This window comes from Chamaea fasciata, unplaced genomic scaffold, assembly GCF_029207755.1.
Source record: "Chamaea fasciata isolate MVZ Bird 193981 ecotype frontalis unplaced genomic scaffold, bChaFas1.0.hap1 SCAF_6, whole genome shotgun sequence".
Taxonomy (NCBI): Eukaryota; Metazoa; Chordata; class Aves; order Passeriformes; family Sylviidae; genus Chamaea; species Chamaea fasciata.
Genome location: NW_027094091.1, coordinates 17,972,954 through 17,990,859, shown reverse-complemented (window position 1 = coordinate 17,990,859; position 17,906 = coordinate 17,972,954). Strand labels below are relative to the sequence as shown.

The 17,906-nt window shown below is 40.7% G+C and overlaps 1 protein-coding gene across 4 annotated transcripts in view; it reads left to right on the top strand.

The window, feature by feature from the left end:
- The first annotated feature begins 1,942 nt into the window (after positions 1 to 1,942).
- CCDC149 (coiled-coil domain containing 149) overlaps positions 1,943 to 17,906 on the top strand; it is a 52,070-nt gene continuing 36,106 nt past the window's right edge. For 3 of the 4 annotated variants that reach the window (XM_066185554.1, XM_066185553.1, XM_066185552.1), the window contains exons 1-3: positions 1,943 to 2,039; positions 10,367 to 10,528; positions 11,058 to 11,096. In XM_066185554.1, coding sequence (XP_066041651.1) covers positions 1,992 to 2,039; positions 10,367 to 10,528; positions 11,058 to 11,096 — 249 coding nt within the window. In that variant the 5' untranslated portion in view covers positions 1,943 to 1,991. Of the gene's footprint in view, positions 2,040 to 6,255; positions 6,326 to 10,366; positions 10,529 to 11,057; positions 11,097 to 17,906 lie in introns of those variants that run through there. The other variant, XM_066185555.1, reaches the window with a different exon arrangement.

Here is a 17,906-nt window from a genome sequence, read left to right as displayed (position 1 = left end):
GCTTTCTGAAAAATACCAGCTCTCATCAGCTTTTTGATAAAATCATAAGAGCTGAAAACACTGAGAGTTCCTTTTGTTTTAATAACCTCTCTTTCTTGAAAATTTGCTTCTCATTTGAATACTTATCATCAATAAAAATTAAAACTTTATGTTTGTGAGGAGTGTGAGCATATTTGGGATTAAAATGAGTGACATCCCTCACAAAAGAGGGCTTCTGAAGGGTTATCTTTCCTAAAGCAGTGCTCTTTCTGCAAGACTATTCTGAGTCCAGCATGCTACATAACCAAGAAAACAAAGGAGAGAAATTCTGTAAATGAGAAGCAGAACTGGGAAAAAAGATTCTGTTTGGTTCATCTGCACTAGCAGTTGTATAACTTTAACAACTAAGAAAATAATTAAGTTTTTAAGATAATTAAAAATTCTTTTAAGCAGTGGTTTAAATTATAGTTCTTGTTAACTTAATTTTCATTATTTGCTATTAGCTTGTGCAAAAAAGGTGTTGTTTTCAGAAACAATTTGCTGAGAAGGTTGCAAGGAGATTCAGGACTGGGATATATCACACACACGACAACGTAAACTACAGAAAAATATGGACAAATAGCAAAGACAAATGTACCCTCCACAGCATTAAAGTTACAGAATGTAACAGTCAAAGCCTAAAGATAGGAAACAGCTAATATAGGAGAAAATGGTTTATAATTTGGAGAAAATATCTAAGTTAATAATTTGCAGGTGAAATGTATGAGCTTTGTAACTATCCAACTAAAGCTCCGTATTAAAGCTAGCTGCTCTCCTGGACCTTTTTTTTTTTTTTTTTTTTTTTTTTTTAATTGAGATAACCGCAGGCATTTATTAAAATTGATAATCTTCCATTCAAAGAGAGTTCCTGCTGAGTTTAGATATGGCCTGTGTTTCTTTCCATATAAGCCATTAATTAAGCACCGGGAACAGAAATGTTCTCAGTGGCAGGGCCAAGGCATCACCTGCTCAAAGGGATGTGAAGTTGTCAAACGGGCCTCTCTAAGCCATTTTAGAGAACAGAAGGACATTGTGCCTAGACACCAAACCACAAACAAATCTTAACAATGGGTAAATTATGGTAAAGAACAAGGCACGCATATTTTATCATGTTGTCTTGTGCTATTTGTGATGCTATTTAAAACAAAGAGCACTTGTGGGTTAAACTGCTCAAATACTCCATGCAATTATGCTTGAACTCTGCCTGGAAAACCTAAGTCCTGGGGACATTCGCCGTGTCGGGAGTACAATAAAGATCACACATGATGTACCCCAAGGTAGACCTGGTCTTATGGGGATGTTGTCGCCATGGGAGCGGCGGAGGGCATGGCTGGAGCAGACGCATCAGGAAGGGTGAGGAGCGCTGTGCTTGGGTTTCAGGGCTGATGGAGGAGCGTCTGTGCCCACGGGCAAATAAAGAAGCCAGATCGAGTCCTGGGTCATTAGGTTATTTACACTTCCGTTACCCGAACAACAACGGAGATCTGTACCCGAAGCGGGCAGTGTTCCACCACCGTGTTTTGAGAAAGCAGTTGCCTTGTCCTCCTGCTGTGGCCTGCATTACACACACAACACAATTGCGCACATAATTCTGTTACAGAGATATAAAACACTAAAGCCTCCCTGATGCGGTTCTCCTCATCGACCAGTCCTCCGGCTGTCCAGAGCCCGGGATGGCAGCAGTGCCAAGCTGTTAAGCAGGAGGCGCACGTATGGAGAGGAGGACCCTTCTCTGGGACACGCACCCCAGACACTCCCGCACAGCCCTCAGCCGGTGCCGCCCGGGCCGCACCGCTCTGCCCCGCGGCCCGGCCCCGCCGGCAGCTCGCCCGTGCGGCGGCGGCCGGTCCCGGCGGCGCTCGGGGGGCAGGGCGGGCCGGCAGAGGTGGCCGCAGTCCCCGCCTCTCCCGCGGTTGCTCGGCGAAGGCCGGGCCGGGAGGAGCCGCTCCCCGGCGCCGCGGCCCGCCGGAGCCATGAGCTCCCACCGCAGTGAGAGCGACTGGCAGGGGCTGCTGAGCGAGGTGAGGCGGCGGGGGGGCCGCGGGCCGGGGCGCCGAGCACCGAGGCAGAACGGCGGGCGGGCCCGGCTGCTCCCCGCGCCTCGAGGAAATGCCGGGGAGAGGGACACAGCCGCCGGCGGGGGACCCGGCCCGCGGCCGAGAGGGCCGGAGCGGCGGGCGGGGGGCGCCGAGCTGGGCCGGGCACGGCTGCGCTGTGCCGCCACGTCTGCCGCTGCCCTGCCCTGCCCTGCCCTGCTCGGGCTGCCGCCGCGGCCCTGCGCTGCTGCGGAGCACCGGCAGCAAGGGCCTGCGAGCCTCCCCGTGTATCAGCCTCCCCGGGGCTGCAGGGAGCAGGGTGTCGGCGCTGCTGCTGCGGCTGGTTTGAAACCGCCGAGGATTCCCTGGGCTGCGGGGATGGCCGAGGCCTCGGGCCCGGAGGAGCAGCGAGCAGAGCAGAGCAGCGCGGCCAAGCTGCGGCACCGGCCTGGGTGACCGGGCTGCTCCTGTGCCGTGTGCCTTCTGTTCTTACTTCACTTGAACCACACATGAAAGGGTTTTGAGACCCATGGTCACATTTATACTGTGCGAGAAAAGAATGTGATAGCCCCGTGAGCATGAGCCTCAACAGGTGGATGATTTTCCAGTTGCATGAATAGAAACTTTATTGTCCACTGCATCCTCAGTAGAACATCCACAGTGTTTACAAGTTTTCACGTAGGGTAAGTTACCAAAATCAAACCAGCCTGAGGTCAGTAGCATTTAAAGGAGTGTTATTGAAGACAAATCTGTTTATTAGCCAAACTCATGAAGTAGGCTGACATGCTGTTTTTTACATTGCATTACTGTAAAAATAGTGTTTTTATGCATACGGCTAGCTGATAAAACTTCTGTGCAAATGGCATTGGCCTGGATAAACCTGACTGAGTCTGCTGTCCTACAGTATGAGGCACACAGGTGAATTCCCGTGTTCAGGACATTTTTGCCTCCATTGTGTTAACTGAGTGTAAGGCCTAAGGCCCTGACCTGTCAAAGAGATATTTGGGTTCAGGGTGTTGAACCTGTCACTACTCCTGGTGATTTCAGTGGGGGTTTGTATGGGCCCAGATCTGTGCTAGTACAGAACATCCAGAATTGGAGACTGTCAGTGAACACAGTACTTCCAAAGACACAATGTGATCCAGGAGAAAGTAGAAACTGTGCTTTCAGTAATATCCTGGTTGTGCAGTGTTCAATAATCTGACATCTCATTTCTCAAATGGAGTTTTATTTGGGGTGGGGATGATTTCAGGTGGGAGACAAATCACAAGGTGTGTTCAGTGGAAATGCTGCTATTCCTTGCTTTAAAAAGTCATTTAGAATTACTTAGGAACTTTTTCACTTTTTATATAGTTTAACCTAAAAACTCAGTCCTAAAATTGAACACTTAGTTCAGTTTAGAAGTTTCTTGATTGTAGTAAAGTGTAATGCCTATGCTAAGCTACATTCTTGTAGGTACCTAAACATCCATATAATTTCTTTTTTTCAGGAAAAAATAGAGGCATTGTGACTTATATTCCACCTTTCCTTCCTTTCTCTCTGTTTCCACAGCAGGCTTACAGCCTGTTTTTCTGGGTAAAGTCTATAGTATGTGCTGTCAAGATACAGGTTTTCCTCTTTTGCCTTCCTCTTCCTTTGGCTATTGTAATTCACTCCATGTGTTTTACCCCTTAACTCCAACATCCTAATGGGTCTGTGAGAAAGTGGGTCAGACTTCTGAAGTAACTTGTAATAAGTTTTTTGAGTTTACCATATCCCTCAGCAGTATAGATTTTCTCAGGGCCTCCTAGCTTCAGTGTCTGCTGGGTAATTTTTTTTCCTCGGTGCATTTCATAAGTCTTGAAATGCTTTCAAAATACAAGGTAGCATAGGCAAGACAAGACGTGGTAGCTCTAAACAAACACTCCTGTTGCAGGTGGTAGACAGTTAAAACATAAGATGGGGTTAAAAATCTTGGTGTAAAAGACCAGAAGATGATGGGTTTAGACCTGTGGTGACATACTTTTTCATTTGCATGAAAAATCCTCCACGTTTGAAAGGTAGGAGTAATTGAAATACTTGTCAAAACAACTGTAACTTTCAAAACCGTGGTGCTACAGGTGTTAAGAAAAGTGGTAAGGATGTGTGTTTGGTGCTTATGCACAGACACTTATACACACAGCATTTGTTTTTGTAGGTTGCCTTTCATTTTTCATTAGAAAAAAAAATTTTGTCTCTTTCAGTCTTTTTCTATATTTACTCTTCTTTTTCCTTTAGTTCCATTTCAGTCAAACTTTAGTTCCATTTCAGTGCCTTTCACATATCTTTCTCTGTTTTTGTTATGCTCACCACTAACTTCTTGCTTGTTGTTTTGCCTCCATATTTATGTATTTTTCCACTTATTTTACAGCCACACGTATTTCAGGCCTAGTGTGCACCTGGTACTCTGAACAATCTTTGCACCATATGTACCTTAAGCATTCTTTAAACTAACTGAATAGGATGACGTAGGTAGGAATACTGGGACAAAGCCAACTTAGCAAACACTGAAGGAGCACAAAAGAGTCACTATTTCCATTGATAATCTCACAAACTGGATGCAGAAGAACTCACTTTAGGAGCAAGAATCCACATAAATTTTACCTATTCTCCAGCTAAGTTCATGTATTGGTGATGGATGTATGGAGATATAGATAGATAGATGGATACATACATACATACCTATATGAAAGATGAATTACTCTGTGGAGTTACCATGTTTTTTTTTCTGCTTGGACTCTTAGTTTTTGTCTAACGTTTGTGTCACTCAGTGACCCATGTTTAGAGTATTTAAAAGCCAGTGTAAAGTTGTAGGGTGAAGGCCTGGTCAAAAACTGCTGGTTTGACATAAAGACTGAGCTGTAGCAAGAACTTTCTTGCTGGTGGCCCAAGGCCTCCATAAACCAATGATCTTCATAAATCTCAAAATACTATCCCAAGAGTGCATTCCGTTCCTCATCCCCATCCCTGGAGTTGTTTAAGGCCAGTTTGGATGGGAGTCTGAGCAAGCTGGCCTAGTTGAAGGTGTCCCTGCCCATGGCAACAGAGTTGGAACTAGATGATCTTCAAGGTCTCTTAGATTTGCCAGCTTCTAGAATTAAAGCCAATGTCAAAGTGCTTCTCTTTCGTTTGTCACCTCCCACACATTAGAGTGGTTAGTGTATGCTGTTTACAGCTACTCATATGTGACTGTGCCTCCTAAAGTTGAGAGATGTAATTTCTATTTAATTTTTCAGTCACCAGAGGCTATTTCTTGATTATTGACTGTGCATGGTTTTCAGCAGCCCAGAGGGAGGAGATGTGCTTGTCTTTTGAGCTCCCTTGCCTAGTAATTTTGGACTTGCCAAACTGTTGAGCAGTAGTTCTAGTTGAAATAGCTAGATTTCAACATGATTTCTAGACATGAGTTCTGAAGAGATACCTAGCCTGCTTGTAATTGGCAGAGCAGACCTTTCCCATTGGTTGCACAATTTTTTAAGCGGACAAGAGAGAAGAGGAAGGAAAAACTGGTGAGATTTTCATGTTCGTATTATATCTAACATTCTGTCATGTTTTCTTCTCAAAGAAAGCATGAAATGTAATTCGCCAAACCTCTAAGAGGGGCCCAACAGGCGTTGGAGCCACCAGTTTAACAGCTTTTCCTAATGTGGACAAATGCAGGGGCTGTAGGGAAGAACAAAGTGAAGCAGATACTGTAAGATCTGTGGTTGGTTGGGTTGGCATTGTAATGACTTTGACATTTGGAAAATTAAATGAAAATACTGAAAGAGCTGGCATTGTGATTTATTGCATTCCAGAATTCTCTGGAGCTGTGGGAGAGTGCTGTGAAGACCTGCATGCTGGACTTCCAGGCAACAAAACAAGTGTTTGCTTTTCATCTTTCCATGTTTCAGGTTGGACTGAGACCCACAGGGATGTTGTGAAACAAACAGAGATATTAATAATGCTATCTGATGCACAGCATACAAAACTTCTGAGGGCTGGACCACACTGCACAGTAGTGTTAACTACTAAATTGTGGTATTCCTAAGTGGCCAGTGAAGATGATGTGGTGTAGTATTGTCATCAAGACAAGACATGGTGTTCTGAGGAGCCGCTTGTATCACTTACAGAATCAGTGAAAGATACCAGCCTGCTTTGTGTTTCAGCAGCCGGGAGGCAGCCAGTGAAGCAAGAGCTGGGCAGCAGGAAAAGCGGAGTTGATATGGTGTGATAAAACCAAGGTCACTGCATTATTTCAGGATTTATCAGAGGTAAATCACATCAGGAAGTGAGATGGCAAGCAAATGGCCAGTAATTGTGTATTTCTCTGGGTCTGAGTGCTTGACTCTTTCAGATAAGTTAAGTTTAATCTGAAGTCAAGGGGAGCAACATTATAGAAACAGAGTTAACAAACATCCCAAACAGTGAGGTTGCAATGCATTTTGGGACCCTTCAGTTGCTACAACAAAATTGTCTGCAAGAGTACAGTCAGGAGAAATTTGATAAAACTTACTTAAGGCAGTTTGGTAGCAGTTAGTTCTCTTTTTAAAAGATGGTGAGTAGACTTCATGGTTTCTCAGAGAGCATGATAGGTTTCAAGGCCCAGTGTAATGTAGCAGCCCTTCAGCATTTGAGGATACAAGACCCTCAAGTGTCAAAAGAAGATGGAATATGATCCACAGTTATTCCAAAGCACAGATTGGAAATAATACCTCTGCTTCTACTCTCAGAAAATTAGATGTTTTCCATGACATTAATTGTCATTAAATACCAAAATATAGACCAGTAATTTGTACAAATTAAAAAAAAAATCCGATAGGAATTCAGTGTGTTTGTTGGTTTAAAAAAAGAAAGTCTAAAACCTTGACCATGTCCCAGCTTCATCAGATTATTAGACCATGTCTACAGCATCGTTAATGAGATCTACCCAGATTTGTCACTAAAAATAGCAATGGACAAATAGTAAGTGTTCGATGTAGAGGGTCACCTTGGAGCAGTTACACTCTTCTGTAATGTCAGTCTCTTTTTACTCAATTTCACCAAAGTAGTCATCTGGCTGTAAAGCAGTTCAGGCAGTAATGTAGAATGTCATATATATTCCTTTAATTATTATGATCTTCCTTGTAGCAATTATAATTTACTTCATTGCAGATAACAGCACATTGATAAAAGTCACTAGACAGATAGGAAAAGTTGTACACTGTAACTTTCAGATTCAATGTATAGCAGCTGGTTCTCATTTAACTTTCTTTTTTAAATTCATAGTTTATTTTGTGCCAATAATTAAAAAGAAATAAAAGACAGTAAGAATATTTCATAGTAACTACAGTGCATAGCAGAATTCACTTGTTTGTTTCACTGACAGACAGCACTTGAGATGTGGCTTTCCTTCAGTTGCAGGGGAAGAAATCTCTACATGAGGGAATGCCAGAAACATCTACTGAATACTTTTTCTCAGACTGTTTGAGAAAATTTGCCTTATTGCTTTTATAGCTCCAAAAGGACTTGTCACACTTCTATGTTCTTTTTGACAGCGTATCAATTTTGTTGCATTTATTTGTCCATATAAGGGAAATCACTGATAGGACTCAGTTATTTCCCTGACTAGGACCCATTTCTGGTGTACAGTTGTTAGGTCATTTTATGGCCATTATTGCTACATTGTTTTTTAACATTCAGAAACAAATATATTGAATAACCTCTTTGAAGTCTGTCTTTGTGAAATTTGGTTTTCCTTCAGTAATGGTAATGGGAACTGCAAACATAGCCCTGTTGAATAATCAGATTCCACAGAAATGCTCTGGCTTTATTGTTTCTTGTGCCATAAGCCCATGGAAACAAATTATTATGTTATTACTGTTTTTATTCTATTTATTTGGAAAAGTCAATATGTGTAAAAGGCAAAAATTACTTCAAAAAGTCTTTTATGTGGTCATTTTTATAGTAAAACTCAAATAGTACATTGAGGAGAGATGCCAACATCATCAGTGTATAGTTCATCTACTTAAAACAGATTTTAAACAAGGAGGCCATCATTATTCCTTTTAATTTAGGCCCTGAACATTACTGTCCCCACAATCTGTTTATGGTTCGTTATCCTCAGGCTAATAGGTAGTGGAGAATTCCCCAGCCCCTGCCAGCGCTGCTGTAAAAGGCAAAGCCTTCTCATATGCTCTCAGTGTGTCCTTTGTGAGAGGGCTGTGACTCGTGGCAGAAGCAAGATTTGTTTGCTGCTGGGTCTGTATTTCCTGCTGGGAAACTACTGGGTTTTACAGTCTAATCCACATGCTCTGGTTCACTCCTGACTCTCATACATGGTTTCATCCAGCAGCATTTGAGGCAAGGCTTGCAGGCACCTGCAGGTACTGTGGGTGTAGAAGGCAAGATGTTTGGCTTCTTTCCACTGCCATTGTGTGCGTGGTATAGGCTGCTGTACTCCACACAGGTGTTGGCTGGATGGGCCAGCTTCATTCTTCCTGGGATTCTTCCTGTTAAAGAACAGGACAGACCACTTGGTTCAGGACTTTAAGCTATTGGGTTCTTTGTTTTTTTAAAGTGATTGTGAAGTTTGCTTTTGCTCATTTTTATTTGCAACTACTCTGTCAGATTGTTAATATTTAAAAACAATTTAGCGTAGGCTTATTTTAGAATTACTTAGAGGATGAAACACGGAATGAAAGAAGAGAGATTGACAAATATTTCACTGTAAGGGAAGGAATTACTTTATCAAGTTTGAAGCAGTGTACTATAATCACTTACTGACAATATTAAAGTTTAGCTTCTCATACCTTCCCGTCCTTTATCAAGGGATTTGACATTTGTGTAAGGTATCAGTAAGGACATAAGTACATAGGTACACTTGCCTTTGTTGATGCCAAGGCATCATAATCCAGAAAATTTATGGCAGGATTTCAACTTCAGTATTGCCAGAAATAAAATTAATCCAAGGTGGAAGTGTCCTTTTAGAGAGTTCAAATCCTTCTTGGAACTGCTTTTCTCATTTCCTTCCTACTTTTTTGCAACTAAGCATTTACCATTTTTGGGAAAGGTTGTCTGAACTAATATACTAAACTCACGTTTTCCTTTCTCATTGACTTGAAATTGAGGTTAACAAAGTTAATTCCAAGCAAGGAGTACATACAAAAATTAATTTTTGTCCCAAAGAGCGGCACTGACTTGAACAGTATGGAAGTGCTGATGTTCTTGCTTTGTGCAAGAGCCCATAATGACAAAGTATTCTTGTCAGAGGATATAATGAAACTATAAATTGTTTTCATGACTGCTGTGATATTTGGTCTCTTGCAGATCACATTCAGAAAGTATTTAGAGCCATGTCTTATGTCAGTAACATCAGAAACCGAAATACATACTTTAGCATGAGCGGTGTCAAGTGATGAGTAATAAGAATCTGCTGATCGAACATCATGTTAAGTGGAAAAAGTTACCTGAAAGTTCTGATAGGTAACATTGAGCGTGACATCCACATTACTCTTCCTTTCAATGGGGAAAGGCAATGAAGCGGATCCGACTAATGCAGAACGGCTAAGATTTGCAAGTCCTTCTTTGCTTAGTGCATGAACCCTTCACATGATAAGTGGTGGCTGCAGGGGAAGGCTCATCTCTGCCTTCCCTGCCCTTTTAGGTATTTGCAGCATTCTTGCATTATTTCCCATTTTTTTTCCCTCAAACGAGCATGTGCCTGTAGTATCACAGCATAATTAAGTTTCTTTTATGTGTGGCGTTAGGGCATCACACTGTAATTGTTTCATAGTCAAGGTAAATTTTGGTTATCATTCATGCAGCCCCTTCTGCTGTAACATGGTCCCATTTCAGTGTCCACTTGGGAGTCTGAGCGCAGAGGACATTGCTCGTGTAGGGAGAGGGACGGCACTGGGAAGTGAAGCAGGTGCGATTGAAGCAGTGAAGCAGGAAGCTACCTGGGAGCTGGGTATTGGGAACGCATGTAGAAAAAGGATTTTGCAAATGCTCCTTCCTTCTAGCAGCTTTGTCAGGGCTGCTGGGCAAATTGCAAGGTTCCTTGTGCTACTGCATATAAGGAAAAGAATAAGAAACTCAAATTGGTACATTTTTTAAGTCACAGTGGTCAGGTGAACATGTGGCCTAACAGGGATTTCAAGCTTTCTATACAAGATATCCCATGGCTGTTTTTAATAAGTTAAGATGACTTGTGGCGGACTTTGTTCTTGTGCAGTCTTCCTCCAACTTTTCAGAGAAGAGCTTGAGCCTCTTGTATCCAGTGCTGTCTTGGGTAGAAGTGGCTTGTTACATGTATGGGTTTTTCTCTTCTGCAGTATCTGGTGTGCAAAAGGAAACTCGAAAGTAAAAAGGAGGCATTGCTAATCCTATCCAAAGAGCTGGACACCTGTCAACAAGAAAGAGACCAGTACAAACTTATGGCCAACCAGCTGCGGGAGCGACACCAGTCTCTGAAAAAGAAGTATCGGGAGCTGATTGTAGGTTGTTCTTTATGAAGACTGTATAATTGGGGGACAAAGGTGAACCTTAAAAAAAAAATTTGGAAAGAATTCCATAATGGCTGCTGTAAAAATGTTTAGGTACTTGTTTCCAGCAGTCCTGCAGTTGGACAGCCCTGATCATATTATTACTCATTTGTTCTGCACTGATGAGGCAGTGCTTGTTACATAGGACATAGAAGTGCATGCTCTGAGGAAATTAGTTTCCGTGATAATTCCATTTAAAAACTGACTGTGGTATTATTATTCCACAGCAACTTAATGTACCAGTATGAAAATTAATGCAAAACAAATTTGTAATGAACCGCTGTTCTAGAAATGTAAACAAATCTTCAACTTTGGAATTTTTTTAAAGTTGAAGTTAGTATTACTGGTATTAATCAACAGTATTTTAAACAATTGAAAACATTTTAGTTAAAATACATGTTCTGCAATTAGATTCACAGAATTAATACAGTTTCTGGTTTCAGAAATAAGTTGCCAATAAAATATATCTGTTTATTTGTAGGATGGAGATCCATCTCTTCCACCTGAAAAGAGGAAACAGGTAGGAATTTTTTTTTCAGCTGGTGTTATTTATCTGCTACAAAAGTACTTTGCAAAAGAATAAAAATATTAATTAAGAAATCTGGTTAAAAAGCAAGCATTTCTGAACATTGCAAAGCTCAGTCTTTAAATTGTGAAATTCTGCTTTTGTCTACACATTTCACTGTGAAATACCTGAACTGTAGAATATATGGCTGTTGCTTTCATTTTCACCTGAGACTGAAATTGGTCAGTGTACAGAGACTTGAGATTGTTCTCTTTGTTGTTTATTCTTCCGTATTGAGTCCTAAAATGGATTTGTGACAGGACTTCTCATACTTAATGTAAGCTGGGAATGCATTGTCTGCTTTCCATAATTGTTAATTTATTGTTGTGAGTGCTGTTTTCCATTAGGTATTCTCCCAAGCCACTTGGACTCTATGAGTTATAAATGGTAAAACAATGATAATTGCATTTTATGGTTCCCCTGAAAATATTTTTGCCTGCTCACATGCACTTTTGTTTCTGGATGTCCACATAGTATGTCCCTGTTGCGGAATGTTGGTTGTCACATACTAAAATTATCTCAATTTTTAAAGAAAAATGTCACCCAAAACTCATTGTGTGGAACAGGGAGATGAGGACAACTGAAAAGAACAAAATTTATTGCTGTAATTTCTAGTTTTGGAAGTCTTTTAACTATGTTTAAAATATGGTTATTACATTCTGTTAATGGATCAGAAGTTTTACTCATCACCCTTTCCCTGAGAGTTTGCATGTAGTTCTTGCTATTTGCTTAAAATTTTACGGCTTAGCATTTTGGTTGCTTTAAACTAAACTTCCAGAGGCAATATAATTACTCCTTCAGGCACTTAAACAAATAGCTGCCAAGAAGTCAGTGGCTCAGTGTAGAATCATTTAACTTCCTCATTATTTAGCATAATTTATTTGCAATTCTGTTATTTCAATGGAATTCTAATAAAACTTTATGACCAGATACAAGTTTGTGCATTCTGAGTGTTGCTGAGGAATAGCCAGTTGAAAGAAAAAAACCAAAGTATTGTATGGATCATTACAGAGATAAGTAGAAAGGGAGATTTGCCATCTCATAGCTCTTCTAATTAATTTTTCATCTTTCAAAACAAATAAAACTGACAGTTGTTTCTAAAATACTAGCCAAATTCAGTCTAAATTCAGAAACTGTGATTGTATTAACTTTTGGCAATTTGTCTTACCAGTGCAAGGTCCTGAAAAACCTTTAATAATCCACGTGGGAGTATTTTTTTTTTCCTGAGAAAGTTATGTATTCATGCTAGGTAGCAGTGAAAGAAAGAAAATCTTGTCTTCAGATGGGGTCATTCATGGGTTCCCCCCTAGAATAATATATATGTTAGATTGTACAGTAGTAGACTGTTAGTGTATTTCTTGAGTTTTCATTTTCCTGAGAAATGTGTCAGTAGCATACAAGGTGGATAACCTAGGGTAGTTAGTGCAATCCTTCTGAAGAAGAGTATAGTTTTGCTTTGGGAAATGTATCAGAGAATAATAAAAGAAAGTTATGAACATTTTTCCATTATTACCATACATACCTTTCTTAGTGTGTTCTCACATAAGAGTGAAGTCCTCTCTCCCTTCTGTGCTTCTTCCATTCCCTTTTTTCCTGGAACCCTAGATGTGTGCTGGGAGAAGTTTGTGACCTCAGTCACTTTATGTAAGGAGACCCTGATCCTCCAATGGATTCTACATGACACAAAAGTGCATCCTGTTTTCATGGTCAGAAATGAGATGAAAACACAATATGCTTAACAAATTTGCTAGCTGTTGCATTGGTTTCCCACAGCTGAGAAATTATTATTATTATTATTATTATTATTATTATTGTAATTTCAGTCTAGAACCTTAAATAAAATAGGTTGGTTGGAATTGCTACTGTCTTCACCTTCTTGTCTTCATTTTTCCCCTTTATTATCAATTATGTTTGGTAACTGCTTAAAAGGTCTTGTTCTCCACCATGCCTTCTCATCCTGTTTTCCAGCACAGAATTTTCATGGTTTTTATGGAAATATGTAATCAGGCATTTTCTGTCAGCAAGCATTTAACTCAAAGTCTGGTTTTGTAAAATTGTTACTTAAAGTTATCTTAACATGCAGTGCTCTGTAGTGTTTTCCCTCTCAAAGCTGTGTTTGCATCTTGGATCTTTTCCAAACTAAACAATTCTATGATAGTATGGTGATTCTGTCCAAAGATGGCTCTGTGTATATCGCCTTCTGCCAACCAGCAGAAGCAGAAAATGAGAAATGGTGCTACAGAAATCTGTATTTCTATTGTAGATGTTTCACCATTAGCGTTGTTCACAGCTTGTGAGCTGTCGGTGCTTTCCTGGCCCCTCATGCCCAACTCTGTCAAATGCTGTGGTTGAAGGTAGTTTTATAATGTCTTATGGTGTCAGGTGTAGAGTAGGTTTTGGATAAGTAATGGAGGGGTGAAATGTTTCAGGACGATAGGAATTAGGAAGAGGGTGTTTTATGTTAAAATTAATTGAGACATGGTTGTAGTGGTTGAATCCCAGGCAGCAGCCAAGGCCCACACAGCCCCTCACTCATTCCCTCACCAGGGCAATCGGAGAGAGAACCAGAAGAGTAAAAGCTACGGAAGTTGTGGGCCAAGATAAGGACAGTTTTATAGGAAAAGCAAAAGCTGCTCACACAGGCAAAGCAAAACAAAACAAGGAATTCATTTGCAGCTTCCATGGGCAGGCATGGTGTTCACCCGTCCCTGGGAAAGGGATCTTTCAAGCATAACAGTGACTTGGGAAGACAAATGCCATCACTCCAAACAACCCCCCTTTCCTTTTTCTTCCCCCAGTTTTATACACTGAGCATGATGTCATATGGTCTGGAATATCCCTTTGGTCAGTTTGGGTCACCTGTCCTGGCTTTGCCTCCTCCCAGCCTCCCATGCACCCCTAGCTTCCTTGCCAGCACGGCAGTACAAAAAGCAGAAGAGGTTTTGGCTCTCTGTAAGCCCTGCTCAGCCAGAACAAAAACATCTCCATATTATCAGCCCTGTGTTCTGCTCAAATCTAAAGCATAGCCCCATAACAGGCACTGTGAAAAAAATGAACTCTACCCCAGCTGAAACCAGCACAACGGTAAACAACATGTTTTGAAATAACATGTTTTGAAAGACATGTTAAAATATTTCTCTGTCTACATAGCCTCTGCTGAGCATCCTATATAAATAGGAATTCTACCATTCTACATTTCTGCAATGATATGTAATTATATGCATTAGCTATGATACAGGACATATTATTGGAAGTTTACTAGGTATCTGTTAGCTAGTGTTGCTGCACTGGGAAACTTAAAGAAAAAAACATAGATTGGATTTCTAGCTTAATATATACTGCCTATTATTTTCACCTACATTGCTCAAAGTTTCAGTATAGCTTCAGTTTGAGAGAAGCTTTGCCATTTAAATAACAAATCAGTGAATCCTTTGACCTTCTATATGAAATGGAAGTTCTTTTAATACAAATGAGATCCTTTGAATAAACAAAGATGAGGTAAAATGCATGGTTAGGAGAACTGTGCTGGGCCACAGTCCTAAATATGCTTTCCTTAATTTGATCTCAGTGAGACCACTCAGTTGGAGATAATGGGCTTGCACTGGGGCTGTGTGTCAAGAATAAAGTTGCAAAGCGTGTGTCACTGGGGATGCCTTATATTTGTATTTTAAATGTATAAGGAATCAAATTAAATGAAACTGAATGCCACAAGACCACTTTGAGGTGGGAAGACAGTTCTTGAGGTCAGCTAGTCCAATCTTCTTGCTCAAACACGGCCACCTAGAGCAGGTCTCCCATTTCAATATGGCTTTGATTCTTTGTGACTCCACAGCCTCTCTGGGCAACCTGTTCCAGTGTTTGAGTGCTCTCACAGAAAAAAGGGTGAGGGGGAAAGACCCTTCCTCACCTTTTTGCTGTCCTTTCTAAGGAGCCTATATCCCTTCATCACTGCACTCCAGATGTGTGAGCTCTCCCACTGATTCTCCGTGATTCCAGAGTTTGTAACCCTGTAACTGCACACAGTCTTCAAACTCCTCCTGTTTATTTCCCTTGCTGCACATGTTGGAGACCTCGGAGGGGCATCTGAGTGTGCTGGTTCTGTGGTACAGGCTTAGAGCTTTCCTACAAGGCTGTTCTATGGTAATCACCTTCTCTACGTTCCTATGGTCAAAGGAATTACACTTCAGCTCAGTTGCTTTGTGAATTGCTATGTCCTTTCTCTCCCATCATCCCAGCCTCTTGGCTTGCCTACCCTATCCTAAGATTCCTTATTCCCACCCACATAATTTCAAGAGTAAAGGTCTCCTTTTGAAGTTCTCCAGCCTACTGGCAAAGATACTTTTGCCTCATGTAGTCAAGTGGATCCTGTGTCTCCCAAGCAGCTGTTGAGCCTTAGAGAGGATCCCATGGTCATATACTGAGTCCCATAATGTAATAATGACATATTCCTAGTACAGAGCACAGCTTGATGGTTTATCTTCCTACCAGCCAAAAAGTCCCACCAGAGGACCTGAAGGTATTGGCCCTTAATGCTGTTACAGTTATCCATAGGAATCCCAAGGTGATTCATTCAAACCAGGATTCTGTCTGCTTCAAGAGCTGTTGGTATTGCAGCAGCATGGTACCCACTCACTGAGATGCTGGTCAGAGAGCTTGTCTCCTGCTAATGAATATGTCTGTGGGCATGACTTTTTGGGGCAGGCATAACATCAGACAGATCAGAGGTTTCAGACAGGATTATGCTGTGGCATACCACAAATGGACCCATTTTGATCCCTTTCCCTTCAAGCCTCTAGTTCAATGTACTTGGCTATCACTATTCACTTCTGAAACAAATTTCAGTGATTACCTTATGACTGTTCATGACATCATCATAAACAACTATTGATGTGGCTATTTCTTGTTAATTAATGAATTCACTAAGTTTTGCTAGCCTTGTGTTAAGGTGCAAAAGCTGCATTCAGAGTCCTATGAGAAAATCTGTGGATAAAATACACTACGGGGTAAGGAATAATTTTGTATTTACCTCACAGTGGTGCTGTGAAGATTAATGTGATTTCCTCGTCTCTACAAGGGGTTTGAAGATGAAAAACATTATGCATGTGCTGAATGACAGGTGCACTTTGCTTTGGTTTGTAGGTGCATGTGTTTGACTCCCATAACATGAGGTAGCAGTTGGAAAACAGCGACGTTGTTTGTCCTTGCAACACATAGAAAGGAATATTGCCATGGATTTCAAAATGTGCCAGCTCCAAGAGCACAGCCAGTAGAGAGATTTTTGTTTCTGAACACTGAATCTTTTATTCCATTGGTCAGAGCAGGTGGTAGTATATAAAACCTACAACTTGATAGCCACACTAGGAGTCATGCTTTGTGAAGTAACACCATTGTTTCTTAAACAAATAGTTCCTGCACTAACACAAAATCATAGAATTATTTAGATTGCAAAAGATCTCAAAGACCATCAAGGCCGACCATTAACCTAATGCTGCCAAGTCCACCAGTGAGGTCTAGGAAAGAAGAAATGCTCATTCTAATAGATGTGATGGTCCCTCAGTCCTGATGTGTACAACAGCTTCTCTGGTTGCTGTGTCTTACCTTAATGGAATAGCGAGACATTCACACACACCTCTGCACCTGAGTACTCTCAGTGTATATTCCCTCAATTAATTACGACACTCAAAATGTTTAAGGGATTTTGATACTTTTTGTGCATTAGCTCAAAATTTAAGATGTCTTCGGGAGCTCAAAATATTTAGGAGAGGATTTTCTTCTTCTCTTGTTTTATGTCAAGTGACTGCTTGGCAGAGCTTTGATTTTTGGTGTTGGTTTTCTGCACGAAAATATGACCCAAATTAAGTATATTTTGTTTTGTATACCCAGGATCTGTAATTTTAAGAGTCTTCTCCAGTTATTCATCTTAAAGAGAAAAATACAATAATTTGGGGATTTTATTACAAGGGAGCTAGTTCTTGGGGAGGTAGGTCATCAGTTTCTGTATCTTGGAGTGAACAGTGGTAGTTGGTAAGTAAAACAGGTTTTTCTGTATTAATTCAGCCATTGCAATCATATGAATTCATTGGAGGAGAAATGGCACTTAAATTTGTGATCAGTCACACCCATCAAGTGTGCTGAATGTTTCATCAAACCTTTTTCTGTCAGACCTATAATTCAGTGCACTTCTTTGTTTGAAGGCGTGGCTGGAACAAACATAAAAGACTGTAAATTGCAATATAGGAATGTTTGTATTTAAAAATACTTTTAAACTGTAAAGGTATGTTGGAAGTTTAACCCTCTTCCCCCTTCCCATATTACTTTTTCAGGTAGTACCCTACAGGCAAAAAGTTCTTTATTTTTTTTTTAAGTGTCAGGTAAGATTGATGTGCAAGGGAATTGAGAGCTATATTAAAGACTGTTACTATCCATCATTTTTAAAGTGCTGTGAAGAAAAATAACACTGTGTGTATGTGTAGCTAGATTTGCAAAATGGTTAAAGGAGCCAAACTCCAGTGTAGTGCACAATGCCAGGTATGACTATTTGGAGTTACTGTTTTTTCTCATTAGGCCGTTGGTCACTAGTGAGCAGAGGTCTGTTGCTGCCTGACAGGTATTTACTGGTTTATGTTAATAAGTATAGATATTTTTGTCAGTATTTTTTTTACACTCCTCTGTAGCTAAGAGAGAAGGTCTTTTCCACCTTTTATCCCAAAAAATGTTCTTGCAAATTTTAACAAAGCCTAAGTGGAAAACAGGGAGGTCTGTGAT